Source organism: Neodiprion lecontei, chromosome 3 (assembly GCF_021901455.1).
Source record: "Neodiprion lecontei isolate iyNeoLeco1 chromosome 3, iyNeoLeco1.1, whole genome shotgun sequence".
Taxonomy (NCBI): Eukaryota; Metazoa; Arthropoda; class Insecta; order Hymenoptera; family Diprionidae; genus Neodiprion; species Neodiprion lecontei.
Window position 1 is genome coordinate 1,774,755 of NC_060262.1, and position 21,560 is coordinate 1,796,314.

Here is a 21,560-nt window from a genome sequence, read left to right on the forward strand (position 1 = left end):
CGTACGATAAAAATTGGAAGGCAGTCGTTTGTCGGGGTGGCAATTAAAACAATTTAAACGTTGTTTGAACGTTTTGAAAATTATCGAAAAAACCTCGAGAAGCTTCTATTATTTTACTTGGAACATTTTTAGACAGGTTTCGTCGTGCGGTTGATAAAAAAAAAAAAGAAAAGTTGAATGTGCAAAATGTAGACAAAAATCCCCCCATAATGGAACCGTTCTAGAAGCGTTCTCTAATTGTAAGTAAAAGTTAGGAGTTTTGAGAAGTTTTCGGGAATTTTCAAACCGTTCAAACAATGTTTTAGTTGACCAGAAAAATTGAAAGTATTGAAAAAAAAAATGGAATAAAATCGGACCATCATGGACCCGGTCTTGGAATGTTTGTAATAGAAAACACAGTTTCTGAGATTTTTTGTGAGAGTTTTAAAAAAAGAAAGGTCCGTCTCAAAATCACTTTGAAATATTTACAAATAATTGAGCAGTTGAATAAAAGGGACAATTGCAGGAAATATTTCGAAACAAAATCAGAAATGGTAAAGGGGGGTCAGACGTTGGTTGGGTTCGCATGGAATTTCCCATACATAAATGCGTATTGTATGTAACATGTTATATGGGTGGGTAAGGGTAGATTTGGATCTGAGATATTATTTGCTTTGTTGCACTTATACGTGCTGTGAACGTCATGAGTAGCTCTTATATATATATATGTATGTATATATATATATATGTATGTACATATATAAAAATACCGTATGAGTTCTTTTCCCTCTTTCCATCTCTTTGTATCGCAGCTTTGACTGATTCCAGTTTCTCTCTCGCGTGTGTGCCTATGACAAACACAATTTCTATATGTGTTTCTCTACCACTCTTTTTCTCTCTCTCTCTCTCTCTCTCTCTCCCGCTTCCTTTCCTCATTTTTTTTCTCCCTCTCGTCCCCCGGAAGTCAGGAAAACGCGAAACGAGTGCTTGCAGACGGGGGATCAAAATCAAACCTTATATGTACAAGGTGTACGTATCACATAAGATGTCACACATGACGCGTTACGTGCACAGAAAAATTTTACAATCATGTGTGTATGTATTTAATTCACTTTTATTAATAATTTATCGGTATGGGTTAATCTTCGAATTTTTTTTGTTACATATTCTCTCTCACCCGGTATTTGTCGATTTTTTTTTCTTCTCTGTACTTTTCAATTTGCTTTCGGTATTTATTTATTTATTTATTTTGATTTTCAAAGAACTTTGTCCGCGAAGGATTGCCGATCGTTATACCACAGTTTTATTTCTTCTATTTTTATATGTTGAATATTTTCAAATCCCTCCGTTTTTCATATTACATTAGTATAGGTACATATATTCGTACTACATACGTTATGTATTCATGCAGAATATGTATGTATAAGATGGACGAATCTGGGTAGAGGTAGAAAAACTAGAATCGCTGATTGACGGAAGAACCGAAATATCGAGTTTTTCTAGACGCGATAATTTTATTCGAATTTAACAGAAAAGTGGAAAGTTGATGAACAATAAAATTGAAAACATAGTAAGTCGATGTACAGAGAGACAAAATATCGAAAGGTCGTGACGTGGTGCAGCAAAATCGAGAATCTCTGTACGATTCTGTATCATTGAGAGTAATTTTGACGATTCTACATTTTGAAATTCTACGTTCTAGCCTTTCTAATCTTTTACTCCTCCATACTTCGACTTTCATCATTTAAATTCTCTACACATCATTAAGTTTTCTCTTTTTTGAAAATTCGACATTTCGATCTAAACACGGCGATACAAGCTGCAGCCGCGTTTCTTGAGGGGTGAAAAACTTTACGGTTTTTTTTTTTTTTTTTTAAATTCTCGTTTCTCTTTCGTTTCACGCTTTTTTCTTCCAATATTCGACGTGTGCAAATGCCTCGCTCCCATTTCTTTCTATACGCATGTACGTATGTATATTATTCATATACATTCGCATTTATCATTCAATATTATAGATATATATGAATTATAGCCGACAGATTGCTTCGCGATTCTTCAACTTTTCTCAAACTTATTTGTTCGATACTTGAAAAAGGGCGGGAGGGAGGAGAAGGAAAAAGAAATGGAATGGAAGTCGTATAACATTCGATATATATGCATGTATGTGTAAAATGGAAAAGGAACGCACGCTGCACGCACCGTCTTGTTTACACGTGACTAACGTGAATTTTTTCCTCTTATATTACGCATATGCATGCATACATATGTATTATACAATATATATATACATATATATACAGATACAGAATCACGCATATTTGAGTCATGCCATACGGGGGGAGAAAATCCTGTACTTGAGGATTCTGAATTGGAGGGATGGTTATCGATACTTTTAGCAATATTTCAGGCTCATTCGAATGTCACGAAACGTAGATCGTATAAGAGGAGGCGAAGGAGGACGAGAAATGGAATATTTCACCCTTGCGCGTAATTCAATTCAATTTGAAAAAATCGATCATCTTACTTTCAGCGTTCGGAAATGTAATAATTTATATTACACATACCGTGTAAACAAAGTAACGAATTAGAATTTATTTTTTGTTTTTACCAACCTTACGGTATATAGGTGTAATGGAGAATCAGATATTATTGTTAGGTGCAGATTATTTACTTAATCGGGATGACCGAAATTTTAACTTTGATAAATTTCTGCTAATTAACAATTATATATATATTATATATATATATATATATTTTGTAATGCTGCAGAGCAAATTGAGAACGAAAGAATGAGCTGAGAGTGAAATGCAGGGAAAATATATACAACATGCACATATATATATACATCGTAACTTTGTGTTATTAATGGCTCCGGGATAGCTTATCTTCCGCACTTCCTGCTCGAGATAAGATCCATCGACTATACTGCAGGTCACATGCATATTTGTATACCTATGTATATAAAATATCTTATACGTATAGATATATGTTATACGCTATCGGTTGTTTTTTTTTTTTCCACGGACGTGTATTTAAGAGTCTATATCTGCATTCATCGTGCAGCGCGATGTATCAGAATATGCACGTATTAATTGTACCATGTGTATTAAATTAACACTATTAACGATCACGCGGGTAAATTTATTTATACAATGTATACACGATATATTCAAGGAGCATGATTTTCCAAAATTAATTACAGAACTGTGTTTGTTTGTTTTTTTTTTTTTTTCTCTCTCTTAACTTCATTTTTATTGATTTTATTTTTATCGGACAGAGTATAAGCGGAAAGAAAAAATTAAAAAACGATTTTATTGTGGCGCGGAGATGCGCAGGGTGTGTAAATAAGAGAAAATTCAAGGAAAATAATATAGAAAGGGAGAGAAATAAATTCATTCCAATCACGTATATGCTGCAGGGCTTGAACTACTACTACTTCTACTACCGCTGTACCATAACTATATCGCTTATATATACTACCGGGATTGAATTAAAGGACAACACACTTCTTAGGCGCAACCCCTCGTAAATTATTCATTAAAATCCTGTGACGTGACCTGCTAAGGCAACTAGCCAAGAAGGGATAATAAGGGAAGAGGGTGCCTGCCTCTCTCGAATTGGGATCGAAACCATAATGTGACTGCGCCAATCGCCAATTACACGTATGGACCGTTTCACGTCAATTCTCGACTGTCACTGAGAGAAAATTTTAGTTCCGTTCAGCGCTTAGTTTTTAACTATTTTCATTCTTTACCACAATCGAAAAATATTGTTCTAGGCACAAAATGATAATTAGTTTTCCAGCTGTTACCGGGAAGTCTAGTATCCGTTACTATTCTTTCTCGTTACGATCACTGTTACCAGATTTTCGCGTGACTGTTGCGAGAATTTAATGCTTGTGCAACGATAAATTGACGTTAATGTCGAGATAAGTTGATTATTCACAATTATTCACAAGGTTGATAGTAATTATCATTCGTTAATTCAATATACATCATCGTTTTGATTAAAAACTCTGTTCCTCTCATAGGTTCTCTTATTTTCCGCGTTATTGTTGTTGTTGTACACTGTTACGAATTTGTAGGTTGAAATTAATGTCGAGAGGAGAAATTCCTCCGGTGCAGAGAGGATCACCGACGTTCGTGACAGCCGTGCGTACGTTTATACAATGCCTTCTGCGGTCTTGCGGAGCGGGCTTTAATTATTCCAGATAATTACCTTTGATTGTTTTGAACCCCAAATTCAGCCCTCAGCCCTTACGCTCAGCTTTGAAATGTTGGTCAAATTCACGGTGGTGGGTTATGCATGTGTAACACGCGCGATTACGCCCGTATGTTTGTACAAATATACAAATGTGGGTGCGCGCGTGTGTGTAAAATTTGAACCTGCTTTGTACCACGTGGAGAAGCCGTTGCGATACACCGTAGAGAAACAGACCACGATTCTGCGTTATTGTCGGCACGTCTGCACGTGTATGTCGGAATAAACCGTGGAACCCTTTTTGAAACTGGCGTGTGCGGTGAAATGAAATGAAATGCGAAAATTCCAACGCGAGTTGCTTTTAATGTATACGTAAACGTATCGTATATTGTTACAAGCTGCATACGTACATTTCGTGTGTTATACGATTTTAATCACTGGGGGAAAAGGTATTTGAACAAATTATATATGTACATATGTATCGTGTACTTGAATTCTTCTCATATTGTTTTCGATATTGTAACGATTCGGAAGAAGCAAAAAAAAAAAAAAAGAAAAAACAAAAAACTAACACAAGGATTGTAAAACATGTTTTTATTTATTTCTTTGCGCGTGTATAGTTGTTTGTTCTTTCACACCGTCGCGATGCTCTATTTTGTCGCTGTTATCGCTGACCTAAAGCTCTTGAATATATATTATCAATACGGTGTACATGCAAGGATCGATGTTTAAAACCTGAGGGAAATGCCACGCGCCTTCCACTGCTTCAGATTACATATATCGTTCGCATAAATACATCCTAGATATCGTATAACATGCGTGTAATCGGTTTTGTAATTATATAACATCCCACCTTTATTACACATACTTATACGCTATACCTATGCGTACATTATATATTCCAAATACGCAACGGTCCGTACCAACGACTGCGGCTTAGGAATTACAATCGCCATTCGAATCTAGTTTATGTAATACGATCGGCTACGCACCGTAGGTAAATGTTATATAACGAATCGTTGAAAAAATTTCAAATCACGTAGGATACACGAAGTATAAATACTACAGTGTACAGAGACTGATAATCTGTGCAATGCTCGTATAACGACGACACGACGTGTTTTGAAATACACAATTTAAACATTCATCCGGGATAAAAATTGCGATGTCGAAGATTTTTTCTTTCTCCTTTTTTTTTTTTTTTTTTTTCTGCCAACATGACGATCGAAATTGCGAATTATTATACAACACCGAAAAAAGGAAATTTTTCAAACGTCGTAGCGTATATTATACAGAGCGAATTCGTAATGACTGCATGGTCTGTCGTCTGCTAAAATTTAATGCGCATGCGCTACGATCCGGGAACAACTGTCTCTGACCTAATTCCATTTATTCCACGTGAAATTTGTAACGCACGTAGGGACCTCGACACCTTCGATATTGATCATTTTTTCGTACGACGTTGCAACCGACGCAAAAGGGTCTTGGAATTTTTGTCAGATTTTGATGGGCGATGGTAGAATTTAAATAAAATTTAACAACAAATACCGGCAACGCCATTTTTGAGAATCTGAAAAAATTTACACCGATCTCACGATTTAAAATATGATTTTGAAATTTCGCTGGTGGCTAATAAAAAATAAAAATATCTTTGAGACCCTTTTTGGGTTGGAAGCAACGTGACGGTAAGAAGATATCAATGATCGAAGGGCGTGAAGTACGTGGTTTAGAAATTTGACGTGGAATGCACCGTACACATGCATGTATTTCAAGACATCGCGGACCAGCGGTACGGGAATTTCGGGGGTGTTTCGATTTTACGACTCGACCGCAGAGAAACGTTCCGCAACTGCCATGCCGGCTCGTGCGTTGTTTCCGCCTTATTGCGGTACGCGTAACGTCGTGCGGTCAGACCGCGGCGATCATCGTTGAAGCGAATTTGCGGTTTTCCATGTTTGTGCGCGATTGGTTAATCCGGCGGGTGGGTTTCATCGTGCCGGATGCTCGGCTTAACACATCGACCCGCGGTTCGCGGTTTTTGCCACATTAAAACGGCTATCGAAAAGGAAGGAAGATGTATGTATGGACGGAGTGAGTAGCTGACCGTCGAATTGTCGAACGCGCATGCGCTAAAATTGTAGAGCAAAAGCGGTCGTTTGGTCAGGTTGACCAACCTACGTGAGTTCGGACGACGGGTCGCCACGATGTCTCTAACCTCAAAAATTTTAACCACCCGTCGGTGACAATTGTCAATGTTGTTCGATCCGCGAAAAAATATCGACGGCATTTGTCACAGATGAAACATTTTGACCGTTGGAACTGTTTTTGAATGTCGAACGGGCAGATTGAGATTGTTTTTACTCGGAAAAATTATTTATCGGGGGAATGACCGAAGTTGAGAACAACTGACGTCGACAGGCTTCCAATTTTTTGCGGTTAAATAAAGTCTGAACTTAACGACGGTTGGTTAACCTGAAAAAACAACTGCTTTTGATGTAGAATTTTAGCGTAGTATGCGCGTAGAAACAAGAGAGAATCGAGGGAATAAAGAATTGGCGCAGGAATTCGTTTCATTTGATAAACAATACGTTCTTGATTTTTGTTTTTTACGATTTTATCAAGATATATTGTATATTAAATAATTGTTGAGTCTATATTTTCATTTCAAAGTGAACGTGTTAATTTCCGCCACACGGGCCGTTGTTACATCTATAATGATATTTTCCGCTGTCGAGAATTTCTATTTAACATCCGTCGTGCTATATAATCTATAAATATACGCGTAAAATTAGATACATACACGTACGTTTCCATAGGTATGTATGTATGCACGAATAGCAGACACCGTGCGTTATGGGTATTTATATGCTTATACCTTTACAGACGACGGAAAATAATCCCCCGTGGATTACCGGCTGATTTAAAGCTGAAATCCACCATCCCTCTTCCCCCCCCCCCCCCCCCCCTCCCCTCCACCCCCTTTCTCTCTGTTCTCTCGCTTCTTCTCTCTACTCCGGACATCCCTGGGGACGGTTTTAGTTAATATTATTTCCCGCGGCTATCCGCAGGTTTTAACCCAAGCTAATCTCCATTAGTCGCGGTTTAAATGTGTGTAATACGTATGTATATGGATGTACGTGTAAGGTGTGTAGGTGGAACGCGTCTCAGGTTATTCAAGCAAATTTTAACGCTCGGCATAATTTCTCAAACACTTTATCAGTTTTTTAACGTAGGCAGTAAACGCTTCGCGCGATCGTGTCCAACTCTTTCGCACTCCTTGCTCTATATCGACTTCCAAAGGGTTTCCGGATTTCTCAGATTGACTGGTATCAATTCCTACAGCTTTGCTCCACCCACTTCGTGATACTCGGGTTGTAATCTATTACGCCTAGGATCAGTCTCCCTCCCCTTCTCTCTCTCTCTCTCTCTCTCTCTCTCTCTCTCTCTCTCTCTCTCTCTCTCTCTCTCTGTCTTTCATCGAACGTTCTTCCGAGCATGGTTGCCATCGAATCGAGCCGCAAAGGGAGAGCCAAGCCGGAGAAGCGTGATCCTTTCCTACACTCTAGCAAAAGTCAAAGCTTCCGCCTTGAACTTGTCGTCGTTGGTTCGCCGAGCTTTCGAGGTCCGTTGGCGAGACAAAGCCTTTATGCTTCGTTGTCGCGGGCATTGCGCACTTCGCGTTTCGTTTCGTTAGTTCGCCTTCGCCCAGACGACGATTCTGCGGCGACTCCATTCTTTGAAAGTCCGGCGCAGCTCGGATGCTCGAATCTACGCACGTATGGAAGGGTGCAACCGTACCGAGTAAAAGGTACAATGCGACATGCGTTTACGAAAACTTGTCCGCTTTACATGCTCGCCACTATCGGTCTCGTTCATCGTTGTCGGTGTTTAATGGTTGTGGTAGGTACAGACTTTGTTTTTTAGTTTGGTCGTTGCGCTATTTTCACCGTTACTAATTTTGATTGTTCTTTGAATTACTTTTTCTTTTTCGTGGAAATGTACTTCTTCAACAGTTTATTTCTCTCCGTTGTCTGAGTGCCAATATTGTTTTTTTGTTTTCTCAACCAATAGAAAATCGAGACATTCTCGTTGCACTTTATAGTTGCTATACTTGGTGTCGTTGACTAATTTATCTCTGTATTGAAAACGGCAAATAATAATGAAGTGGGAGATGCGACGTGAATTTCAACCGTTTCGCATTGATTGCCTTTTTTAAGTTGACTAGATATCGTTTCTTGAATGCATACATATTAAGAGTACGGAGAATGGTCGGATAATTAGCGACGACTGTAATCCAGAGAATTTTCGTTGTCGCTTCACTGCATCACCTCGAGACCGACTATCGATACACGTTTCACGCACCTAATGGGCTGGGCCACCCTTTAAACAATTTTGACAGGCGTCGAGCGTTGCACGTCCTAATCGCGATTCTCCTCCTCTTCTCTTCCTCTTTTCATGCCTTGCCATGCCGTGTCCGGGTGTTAAATGTCGAGGCATGTTGCCATTAGCGCCCGGTTTGTGGGAATAGAAGGCGGAGAAACAACATCTTATATCTATAACAACGCGGTTACACGCAATGGTGATCATTTTCGACTCTTGGCGGGGAGATACAAGTTCGAGATTGCGTTTACCAAGGCTTGTGTTCAACAGGGCGGTATACTAGACTCCGTTGAATAATGGTCTCTTTGTTTGTTTGTTTTTGTTTTTTTTCTTCTCTCTACCACTTTATCACGCTGCTTGCAAATTGCACTTGATAACGAATTTTTCAAATTCAGGGAGGAAGTCTGCGAACGTCTTCGATTATTCGAATTCAAGTTCCATATCATCGTAAATATCGTAATTTTGTCAGTTGTATCGTATAAAATTGAAGATTAAAGAGAAAATATAAAAAGAAGGGATAAACGCAATCATCAATTCATTAGAAAGGTAATATAGAGAATTGCTGGTTTCTGGTGGATATCGTTCCAACTTTTATGGAACTGATATCAAGGGATGAAAGTTCGGGGATCTTTGATCCAAATTTCAGCAGACGTGGTACGAAGGGAAAGAAAAAAAAATGACTGTCCGAGGTATACTATATAAGGAGGAGAAAGATACAAGTAACCCCTTAACATCTTATCTTCCGCACGACCGTGTCACATCGAGAAGACGGTTTCATCCCTTATACTCCTTTGCTCTTTCCGCGTCCGTTCGCTTGGGATGTTTTAGCCGAGGGTTATATAGATAAGCCGATAGCTTTTCTTCTGCTTCTTCTTCTTCTTCTTCTTTTTCATCTTTTTTCCATCCCGTTGAATCGTACGAGCACATAACGCCCGTCCTACAGGATTCGTTTCACTGAATATAAGCCTCTGCTACGTTGCACACTGTGTATCCTGGTATAACATCAGCAGCAGGCAGCAGCAGCTAGGCACGAATTATACCGAATTATTCCAGCCAGGGAATCGATGAACCGTTTAATGGCCGTGCGGCAGAAAAAGGGGACGAAGTTAAATACTGGTAAACAGGAACATTTCTATTCTTCGAGGGAATTGGTAGGTATATGGAAGGGCTGATGGTCGAAGTTCTGGTCTCATTTTAATTATTTTGTACACCGTCGGAGAGAAGCGATGTCGGAAATCCTGCTATTCCAATTCAACAGAAACAATCGGCTGATCTTGAAGTATTTTCCACCATTCGTATAGTTTAATTGAATATTTTCTTCAGCAGATACCGTGTACTTTTTTCACGTGTGCAAGGGTAGTCATTATCAATGCAGTTAAATAAACTACGTTTTATAGTTACCGCGAAATCTTACTGAAATTTTTATTTGGAATATGGTTATTTTTACTAGAAAATTCTTTCAGCTACGCGTACACTACTGGAATTGTAACTCACGTTTTTGGTGGTTTCAAAAAGGATTTCAACTGATCACGAGAGATGATTTTATCGATGATTTCAGATTCATTATGCATTATGTGTGGGGAGGTATTCACTCGTTGAAATAGCGAATCACTTTTGCAAGTAGCAGCTTTAAAAACGCTTGAAACCACTCGAAATCTCACGAAATCGTATGAAATCCTTTGAAGTTTCTCGAAATCGCTTGTTACCCAATTTATGAGCGAACAACCCCTCGATTATGTACGATATAATGCACTTGTTCAATTTTTCGAACGAATGAACTCGAGCCTAGCATATGGCTGGTCATTATGTAGATTTTGCGGTTGTAATTTCATACTTTTATACACCATGGTTATAAGTCGACCGAATGCAACTGCAGTGCGGTTTACTACTCGGATATACCGTGTTTCCTTCAAGTAAACCCACCCAGTGGAAAAAAAAAATTAGAAGAACAAAAAATTGGAAAAGAAAAAGGAGCAAGAAATGTATAACCGAGAAAATAGTATAATGAAATATATACCCAAGATTATGCGTGATAAAAATCGTGTATGCGGTTTACCGTCGTCTTAATACGCAACGTCGAGGTCTACGCTCTTTAATAAGCGTATCATACTTTCGAACTTGTTGTATACCCGGTTGAAATTGTTTAAAAAAAAATTCACGTTGACGATAATCGAATTGCAGCGTGACAGTCTTTTCCAAGATGGTATTTTTCTTCCTTCTTTTTCTCCCAACGCGGTCACTCCTTATGGGACTCCAGGTGTTCCACCAGGTGTCCTGCGGCCAGCCTTGGATATACACGAACTTAAATCTATAGATATACATTCAGGAATGCCTTGGGTGTAGTGTATTGTATAAGGAAGAAGTCTCGAGAGACTCAACACACAACATGTTTAAGGAGTTGGTCACGTACCGCTAAGTACAGTTACGCAAACACGCATTGGTAACGTATCCTAACCATATACTATACACGTAGGCTACCTTCTCAGGCTAGTTACGGATTTTCGGGCAAATCGCAGATCCCAAGTTGTCCGAAGTATGCCGCAGATATTTCGGTTATGATACCGTTCCGGTATCGTTGTTGTGTCGGTAAACATATTTCGATGCTCAAACTCCGCGAATTATAATCACCCTGCATATTCTCGATTAAATAAGAGAAATATAGAGACGAGGCGATGCTCTGGTGATTATTTCGCTCCGTCAGTAAATACCTACAAGTTTCGAGGATAGTTTCAAACACGATGAAATTCCGAACAATTTATGGTCGAGTAAACGGCACGGGTCCTTGAGACGAAACACGGTGAACTGTATACCCATCTACGCTCTTGAATTGAAACAGCTCCATCGTCTCTGTGTACATATTGCATCTTTGCTAGATGGATGGTAGAGACAAGGAGAAGTATCTTATATGGGTTCGCAACTGAAAAAGTATCGGCCAAAAAGCGGCAAACAGTTGTTCAACGAGTCACCGGAATAGCACTCGTAAGCAACAAGGGTCACAATCTGATTGGCGCTTAGCAATCAGGGTTCAATTGGGTTCAATTGGGTTCAATGTGATTGGCGCTTTGTGGAACTTTTGCTGCAGCAACGTCATCTTGATTTGCCTCTAGTTTGAGGACACTTTCCATAAACGGAGATAGTCCTCCCAGTACCTCTATCCTCCGTACTCTTTCAACCTTCTTCTCATCCTCGTCTTCTTCAAAACTTGTACTAGAAATACTATCCCGTCTTCGCTATTGCCTTGCGTCGTAGATGCTGTACTTGTACACAAATACGTGGGTATAATGTCGGAACAACGACGAATGCTCGAGGCGGCACGACTTGGCGTCGTAGGTGGACCCGACCATGGGTCACCCGGGCATCGGGCAAAGCCTGTCTTATCTAGGATCACCGAGTCGGTCACGCCTGCACGGAACATGCTCTCGGGTTTACTCCGTCGGAGACCAGTCTCGCTCTCGTTTATACCTAGGGTATGTTGCTTGGAGGAGTCTCAAGGCACGTCCACAACGATTAACCCAACGATTCGCCTCTCTCCTCACTCCATGGTTCTTGGATCATTTTATTTATCCCTTCGTAATACATCAATGCCAAGCATTGTCAAACAAACGGTAGCAGTACTCCAGACAGTGATTCTGGTTAAGGGTATCATGGTGTCCATTGGTCCTGCAAATGTCCTTGAACTTTGATTGTCCTTCAAAAGTCTCGGCAACTGTCTTTGAATTTTTCTTACGTCCCGGAAGTATTCCACTTTTAACGTCTTTGGGTTTGGCACGGATTTTTTACCGCACACCATGGTTACGGGTATAATACACGGTTTGGTTGTATGTTCAAGTTACCCTTTGGCGAATTTCGTCGGCTACATCCGTCCGCATATCAATCAAAGCTGCGCTTTACTCTTCAGGTGACTTTGGAATGGCAAAGAACAGGAAAGACAGTATCAGAGGACAATTTGAATAACACCGTGTAGTGTTTTGTTGTACTTCTATTACATCAAGTCGCACTTTCTCTGTTGCCGTCATCACCGAGATCTGTATGCGGGACACGCCAAAGCCTCACTGCATGGCATGGTGCAGGGAGAGGAAGAGGAGACGTAGAATAATTGATGTTGCATGGAGTTGAGGCTATGGCTTTGGCATTACGGAATCTGTGTAGCTACGTGTGGTTACGTGCGGTAAAATACAAAAGGAGATCTTTCAGTTTGCGTTCTTCATGCAGGTATTCTTCAGCTTCGCGAGCTTTTAGTTTAAATTGAAAAGTTCCTCGTCTTTCTCGTACTCGTACTCCAGCTCTCTTCTTCTTCATTACCGTCCTTCACTCGGTTCATTGTCAGTTTCGTTTCAATTTCTAGTACTTGGGCCCATCCGTGACTCGAGCTTCTTATTTCGAAAATCACTTTACCACAGATGCATTTTGGTTGCATAAAATTGAGTTGCTTGCAAGCCAGTTGAAAACACTATTTTAGGTTTACGTATTTTGATTTTGTCGAACGTAGAAGAAACATTTGAACATTTATTTTATCACTTTTTTAAACGGGAATAAAAAAGACCGCTTCGTTTTTGATACGACTATTTATCTTCAACGTCGTTCAATGGGTTTTGAAGGGGGGGGGGGGATTGTTAACGGATGTCACTGAGGTTTTATTTGACGTTACACGAATGCATTGCTTGACCGTCAATAATTATCGGAAATGCCGTTTTTTGTTGTTTTTTTTCAGTTTTTCGTTAGGGTAATTTAAGTTGGATTCTGTGAGTGCATTAAGTATAATTTGTTTATATATGATCGGGGTATGAGGAGTGTGAGGAGTACGGACAGGATGTAGCTCGCGAGTTTAAACGACTCTGCTCTCTGAGCGTCGAGTAATTAAGATATGATACCCAGCTCGAATATGGGATACATGCAACCAGCAACGAGGAACGACGCCCACGATCCAATTTAACATGCAAATTGAGACCAGGTGTGCAGCCTCCGGGACGAATGCCGCTGCTTGGTTCTTATTTCTTAATCTTTTTCTCGATGCACGTCGTGGACGTAGCGGCATGATTGTGGCTCGGTAATTGTAATTACCATTAGAAGAAAAAGATGAAGAAGGGGAAAATGGTAATAGGAAAAAATTGAAGACACAATTAGACGAACGTCAAGTCCGACCTTCAAGACGTACGAGGTTCATTGCAACTCATTTCACTACGTATTCCAGAGCGGAAGTTTGTAGGGTGGAAGCAGACACGGTGATTGCCACCGTTTTGCGCAGTTTGTTATAGTTGCGGAAGCCGGGAGAGTGTAGAAAACCGGAATATCGAAGAAAGATTACTGCGTACTCTCGAAATATCATTGGAGTGAAAACTGCAGAACTCGCATGATGGAATGAAATATTCACGCAATCTTTAAGAGTGAACTTTTCTACTCCAAACGCTTGGAGGGAATAAAATCACTTTGAATTTCACCCGATGATTGGAGTGAATTCTCACTCCAAGACACGAAGAGACCACTTATATAGATGCATAAACCAAGGGAATCGTAAAACATGAACATTCCATTGTTTTATGCCCGATCTTTTTCTTCTTATCGCGAACTCACACCGGAGACACTTCAAGTGTGCAACCAAGTATATCTAATATCGAATTGCCTCTCGTTCCTTCTTCCTGTAACTTTTACAGATTAGGTATTGCATTTTCCAGTGCAGTTGTATGTGGCTTTCATTGTTCTAACCCGGTTCTAATTCTCTCGTTTCATTTATTTCCTAACGAATGAATGAAATAACATTCGTGAACGTGGCAGGTAACTATTTCATTGGTACGAGGTACTGTTATAGGATTGACGAAATGGTCGAACGAATGAACTGATTTATAAACCCATTCAGTGCGGAGGGTATGCAGTACGGATATTGTAAAAACTTTTCTATTCAACTCTCCCTTCGTGATCTATACACACACAATGTAACACACTTTCGTATATAATGTAATACAAGAGCTTAGGCAAAGAAACTTTGATATTGGCACTTTTAGGAAATTAAAAAGTTCCCCCGTTTCTTCATCCCTTCGTCGCGATCATTTTCGAGGGTGCAGTTCGTTCTAGCGCAAGGATTCATTTCTTCCCTACGTCTTCTTCTTATTGTTTTTTATCCCCCTCGCTCCCTCTGTTTACTTCTGTTTCGTTCGCTACATTTCTTTTTTTTTTTCACTATCTTTCTTCTTCTCCTTCTCCTTATTATATCCTCAACCCCCTCGTCAAACGACCGTTGCGTGTACATTACACTTCGCGTACCTTGCGCAGTGTATTAGTAAGACCGCAATAGCTATACTGCCGAGTTATAAGATATCTTTTCAACGTTTCAATATGTATACTGCTGCAATAAACGCGTATCCTGATCCTAGCTTCAACTAGCTTCAAGGAACGTTTTTTGACGTGGGGGGTGCAGTGTGTGCAGGAAATTGGACGCGTTTAATGGACCCGTCAAAGGACCTTGCCTCGAGGTCCGGTTTTACTTACCTTCATTTTCCGCGGTTCTTCTTGCTTTTTTTTTTTTTTTTTTATGACTTTTCTCCAGTTTGGAGTGAGAATAAGTATAAAAAAAAAAGACAGATAAATAGGAAGGAAACGTGTTGAGGATACCTCCGAGTTTGTGGAATGGATGATTTTTTTGGAACATGTATTTATGGCAAAGCTTAGGTACGACGATGATAGGACTCACCGTATCGGACCATTTTTACTTGGAGGATTGCCTCGCTCTGTATACGATCTTGATCGTTGTTTGCTCTGCATGAATAATAACCGGTGTCCATAACGTCGAGTCTCGTTATCTTCAAACGGCTACCGGCGATGTTTTGGGCCGAATGCTCGTGCGCCTGATAACAAGAAAATAAGGAACGAGAGGTTGATCGAATTCCCAACATTCTTTGTCTCATCTTAAGGGGTTGTACCTAGTCAGGAAGCCGAATATATATAGTATACATATACTTGAATATGCGTAGTTTAAGAAAAAGAAAGTTTTTAAAGAAAGTGGATTTTTGTAAGACCTTAACATCATGTTCGCTGACACGCCTCGATCATCATCGCTTACCTGGGAGTGAATTTTCCTTATGCTCACTCTGCCCGGCTCCTCTTCAACCGGTGCTTCGTTTTTGTACCAACGTATCTTTTTCGGCGGCGGATCGCCGACAACCTCGCAACGCATGTTAACCACCCCTCCGGATTCTCGCGTCATGTTGTTCAGCGCACGAACGAATTTCAACGTTCCGCCCTTTGTGCTCGACGTCGCGTCAATTTCCGTTCTGCGGACAAAGAGTGTAAAAAGAAAATCAAACGTTTGCGTGGAAATTGAACGTCTCATTTTGCTGCGTCGTTTATTTTAACTAAGGTTTTTGTTTCGCCTGCGGCTACCAATCTTTTCATACCATCGTCGTGATCACAATACAGTGATAATAATGACAATTTTTTTTACTTATAAATATTCCTTTGATGTTGTGATTTTCAGCAGACTAGATAATAATTGATATATATATATATATATATATATATATATATATATATATATATATATAGGTGGATAGGATAGGAGTGATTATTGAATATAAATCATATCCCTTATGATCGATAAGTCATCGAGCATAACAGGCAGCAGACAGCCGTCCGACGATATGTTGCAACGATCGCGATAAACATTTGTCCGTATAATGCGTGCATATATGGGGCATTCCACCTACTCTCGCCTTCTTGGATTTGGTCCATGATTTTTTATGTTGTTGTTCCAACTCTGAAAAGCATTCCAATTTTTTTTTTTAGGATTTATCCTACCCTCCGTACTATTCCCAGAGCTCCTGAAATGACGATGCTTTGAAAATGATCGCGATATTTCGCAAAACGAAAAATTTTTTAACCAGCGTTTGATTTTTTTTCAACAACTTTTCAACCGATTAATCAATTTTTTCTAGTAATTTTGATTTTGATTTTGAAGATATAGGGTTCGGTATGTATTCTCTGATACGATACATCTGTAAACTTGAATTGAAATTCCAAAGAAAAATTCAAACTTCATAATCAATTTCTTTTGGTTATTTTGATTTTTCAATTTACAATTTTAATTAATATTCACAGATTGTTGTTGTATTGGGAAAGATTTTGTAGGATCCAGATAATTAAAAAACAAGATCAAAACGAGTTGAAAAAATTATTTTTACGCAGTTGTCCATAATTTTAAAAAACGTCGCAATCATTATCAAAGTCCGCAAAAAAAAAAACTGTAATGCTTTTTCGAGCTGTAACAACGATATAAAAAATCGCGGACGAAATCCACGCGATTAGGGTTCAGATCTTGGTCGAATTGACGTGGTGACGTATTATAAAAAAATAAAGCAAAAAAATGTTGCATTATCAGCGTGTGAAATTAAGGAGCAATATTGTTCGATCTTTATTTCGTCAAACGGGACTCAACGAGATCGATATCGATTCTTGAACGACCCGCAACGTTCGAGATTGAGGGTCAATTTTAACGGTTGATTCGCAAGCTCGCCGATAATACGAGTCTGTTATTAACGATACTTGTCCGTCGGTTTTTTAAGACATATCTCTAGGTTATGTACCGCACGCGCACACACACGGATGTGTCATAATATCTTGTATACCTTGTTATGCACGCGTTACGATACTTCGTACAATACATGATACGTACATGTATCGTATAATAATATAGCTGCAGGTATGTAAAGTCGCGTTTCGCAGCCTATACTTAACATATTTATATAGGTATGTATACGTATATATGTATATGGGGCATTCCATGACAGCTCGATCAAGATACTGTACGTCGTTGTCTCAGACTGGATTTATAATTTTTTTGTTCGTATGAAAGTTGATGACGAAAAACTCCGATCGCAATTATTTTCAGAATTTTTCGTTGCCCAGCTTATCTGAAGCATGGTTTAAAAAACTCGATACCGAGAAAATCCACTGTCTAAAATCTGAAAAAAATCAGAACTATCTTGTGAGGTATGAAAAAAGAAAATTTTTACACCTATTTTTAGCGTTCATCGTTATCGTCAAAAATGCAATCGAACGACGATAATTTGATATTTTTTCATTTTTCTTATTCATTTCTTGAAGTTGTGAAATCACCGTCTTCTAAAGGTTTTTCTGAATTTTCAAAGTTTTTCAATCGTACTTGAGATACCCTGTGTCGAAAAATTCTGGAAAATTAATTGCATTGCGCGTTTTTCATCGTATACTTTTATAGAAAAAAATCATAAACTCAATCTGAGACATCGATGTAAAATCTTGATCGAGATTTCATGGAATGCTCCATATGCATGTATGTACAGTTGTATATCATTCACCCCGCATGGTTATCTACGCGTGTATTTGTGGACGAGGAAATTTAACGCAAACGTCAACGCTCAATTATTCAAATTATCCGATCCTCCGGCGCACTTTATACTCCACTACCGTAGTTCTTACCCTTCTCATTTTCTCCTTTCACCATTACTTTTAGCGATCGTTTTCCCTGGGGCTGACAGGGTTGGTAGATAGTCTATTGGATACATCGTGTTACACGTATCACGATACGTAATACGGTATTAAACTAGCGTCGACTTTGAAAGATTTTACACTCAAGGCTTGTGTTTATGATGGGTAATATACAGGATTAATAATCGGATAATTTGGGGAATTTACCAGAATTTTTCAAGAATTTTCAAACCGTTTGAACAACGTTTTAGTTGACAAAATAATATATAATACCCAATAATGTGTAATAAAATAATGTATAATACCCAATGATAATTATGACGGTAATAATAGTAATAATAATAATAACAATATCAACATTCAAGCCCTGAGAAGTAGCAGAATTTTCCTCGAGCGATTTCGAGCACGTTTTCGGAATTATCACGCGACTGTCCAGCCATATTTTACATCATTAGTGTCATACAATTATAATGAGATAATTAATAACAAGAACAACAACAATCATCGAGTTATATCTTTAAATATTCCCACTTCTTGATAATATTGTTTAGTAACACGTTCCCAATCGAACAGATAAAAAAATGAATTTCTAAACGTTAGAGGGTGTAGATGATGATAATAATAATAGTAATAAATAATTAATTAAGGGTGCAAAGTTAACGGAAATTTCGAGAGTCGTTCTCTTTTGTAAAGTGAGATAATTTTTTTTTTTTACACTCGCTTATCTTTGTCAACGAAAGTGTATACATGTGTACAACGTTTTACTTGTGTATCATTAACGGTGTCTATTATTATATACCTTATACAGGCAAGTGTCTCGTAACACCTGCACACCTCTTCAAGCAAGTGAGCAAAGTGAGAAAAGGGAGAAAAAAGGGAGAAAAAGGGGAGAGCGGCTCCTTTCAACTTGTTTTAAATAATCTGACAGCAGGAGTGAGAGAGGCGTACGTTTTAAGGGGTGAGGGTGAGACGAGAGAGGGGGGAGGGAAATACTGTCTGAGACGTAGATTAGGCATTTGTAGGTACTCCATAAATAATGCATATAGCATACAGTAATTCCCCTCTGTGTACGTATATACGTATGTATATTGTACATACATATATATTGTAGGGGCCCACGGGTTAAGGAGGTGAAGGTGAGAGGGAGGGGGGAAAAAAGAAAAGAAAGGAGAATGTGAAAAACGGGAAGGAAAAGTGAAGGGAGGGGGGGGGGGGGAGGAGGAGTGAAAAGATAAGAGGAAAATAAGAGGGTCGCTGGTGAGGGCGCGCAATGAAATCGAATGATCGTGGAATTATTATTATTATTATTATTGTTGTTGTTATTATTGTTGTTGTTGTTAGTTGGAGAGGGTAAAAAAAATAAGAGGAATTGAAAAGAAAGAGAGAGAGAGAGAGAGAGAGAGAAATTGTTAAAAAATGTCTATCGGTTGTACGTATAATATATATAATGTATTTATCAGAGGAGTTGACTACGATCGTATTTGGCAGGAAAATAAAAAAAAAAAAAAGAAAATAAAAGCAGGGTGAATTGGAAAGGGAAGGGAAAATAAAACGAATTGAAGAATACGAAATTAAGGCAGTGTCACGTAAAAGAGTCCGATGTACCTACTCTGAATACGTAAAAAGGTTATGTATTCGGTATGTACAAGTATTTCTCGAATTTCCAGGTCGGTGCCTGCTTGTTTATTTATTTATTTATTTATTTATTTATTTTTATTGCTCTTCTTTTTTCTCCCCCATCTGTCACGGAAGAACGTTGACGAAAATGAATTTCGATCAATTTTATCGATGTTAATTAACAAATGAATTGCATTTTTTTTCTATATCGTGATTGAAAATGTATATTTTAATTCAACTTTGTATTTGTTTCGTGTTTTTTTTTTTCTCATCTATGTAGAGAAATGAAAAGACTAAAAAAAAAAATATGAAACAATATTGGAATGCTTTGCACATTTGGAGCAACGATATAAAAAATCTTGGACCAAATTTAAGAGAGTCAGGTTCAGGTCCTAGTTGAATTAACCGTGGAATGCCCCGTATATACGTATCGGGTTATGTAACGGTTCGTATTAAGCATCGGATATGAATGTCAGATATCGTGTATAGGCATGTTTTACATACTGGGCGAGGTCGTAATGACCGGTGAAATTCATCAAAGTGACTTATTCGAGGCGGGGCGTGAAAATTGCTTGTTAAAAAGTCAATGGAAAAGGTAACGCGACTGACAATAATTTACACATGGAATAAAAAAAAACAAAAGGAAAAGTAACGCGTATACAGAGATAACCGGAAACACGTTTCATTAAACAATATTTTTCTGTCTAAATTAAGTGCAGCCCTGTTTTTTTTTTTTTTTTGTTTTCCTCCTCTTCACGACAACTGATTTTATCTAAATTTTAACGTTAAATTTTTTCTAACCGTTGAAAACACATCCAGCCAATGCACGATTCGAATTGCGATTATCATACTGCGTAAATAATTCGTACAGTACGCTGTAATTCTTTAATATTAATAATACACAATGTAATCTGTGAGACTTGAATTTTTTGAAAATAAAAACAAAAAAAGAAACAACATTCAGAGAAAACTCGGGAGTTTTTTTGGTTATTCTCGTTTTTCCTTCCGCTTCTTCCGGTACGATCTATTTTTTAGGTACAGAAACTCTGGGTGCACATTTTTTTGTTTTTTTTTTTCACCCTTCGCGCACATTTCGAACAAAATTGGAAGGAAGTTTGTCCTCCCTTGTGTTTCAGAAAAAAAAGAAAAAAAATTTATAAAGTTGAAAAATCGACCGATCGCGATCTTCCGCGTAACGTAAAACGCTCTTTTTTTCTCAAAATCTTTCTTTTGACCCGAACAAACTTTTTATGGGGGTTCAATGGTGGAAAATGTAAATGTTTTTTTTTTTTTTTCCCCAAAACATCCTGCTCCATGCGTACATACAGACCGATGTGAACATGTTGTACATGCAGCCGTACGTATGTTTGAAATGTTATAACGCGTAACCGAAGGGGCGAATAGACGCCGCATCGCTTCGGGGCTTAATAAGGAAGTGCGGAGAGCATCCGTTATTGGCTCGATGTATATACATATTCGAAATCCAATGTAATCCGGCGATAGGTTCGCAACGTACAAACGTTCTCAAAAGTTACGCTCGATTTTCATTTTTCTATCCCTTTTCGTCCCTCGTCGACGTGATTAATTTCGAACAGTGTTTTTCCCGTCCGTGGACACTTGTTTCTTTTTTTTATTTCTACGACGTGGAAAAATTTTAATTTTTTCTCACGATTTGCGATTTCGGTGATTGTGTTTTGTTGTTTTTTTTTTTTATGTTTCTTTTTTTTTTTTTTTTTAGCCTCTTGTACCGCCGATTGTACGAAATTACGAATACAGCGCGGTTCGCGATTAGTTTGACGGTGTTGCTTTTATTTCCATAATTGCGCGAATGTGAAATATTTAAATCGAGGAAATGTTTGCCACTTTTCGTCAAATGTTGTACATCGCGCATGGGTGTGAAATCTAAATTCGAGGCAATTTCAAAGGTCGTA

At 38.6% G+C, this 21,560-nt stretch overlaps 2 protein-coding genes across 2 annotated transcripts in view; one reads left to right on the forward strand and one right to left on the reverse strand.

Annotated features, from left to right (window-relative positions):
- Window positions 1-21,560, forward strand: part of LOC107226948 — a 110,486-nt gene that overhangs the window by 15,383 nt on the left and 73,543 nt on the right. The window lies entirely within an intron of this gene.
- LOC107226920 (tyrosine-protein kinase transmembrane receptor Ror) overlaps window positions 1-21,560 on the reverse strand; it is a 126,349-nt gene that overhangs the window by 10,046 nt on the left and 94,743 nt on the right. Inside the window, exons 3-4 of the mRNA XM_046734668.1 lie at window positions 15,614-15,824; window positions 15,245-15,398 (exon numbers count right to left, since the gene is read on the reverse strand). Of these exons, the coding sequence (XP_046590624.1) occupies window positions 15,245-15,398; window positions 15,614-15,824 (365 nt within the window). The remainder of the gene's footprint in view (window positions 1-15,244; window positions 15,399-15,613; window positions 15,825-21,560) is intronic.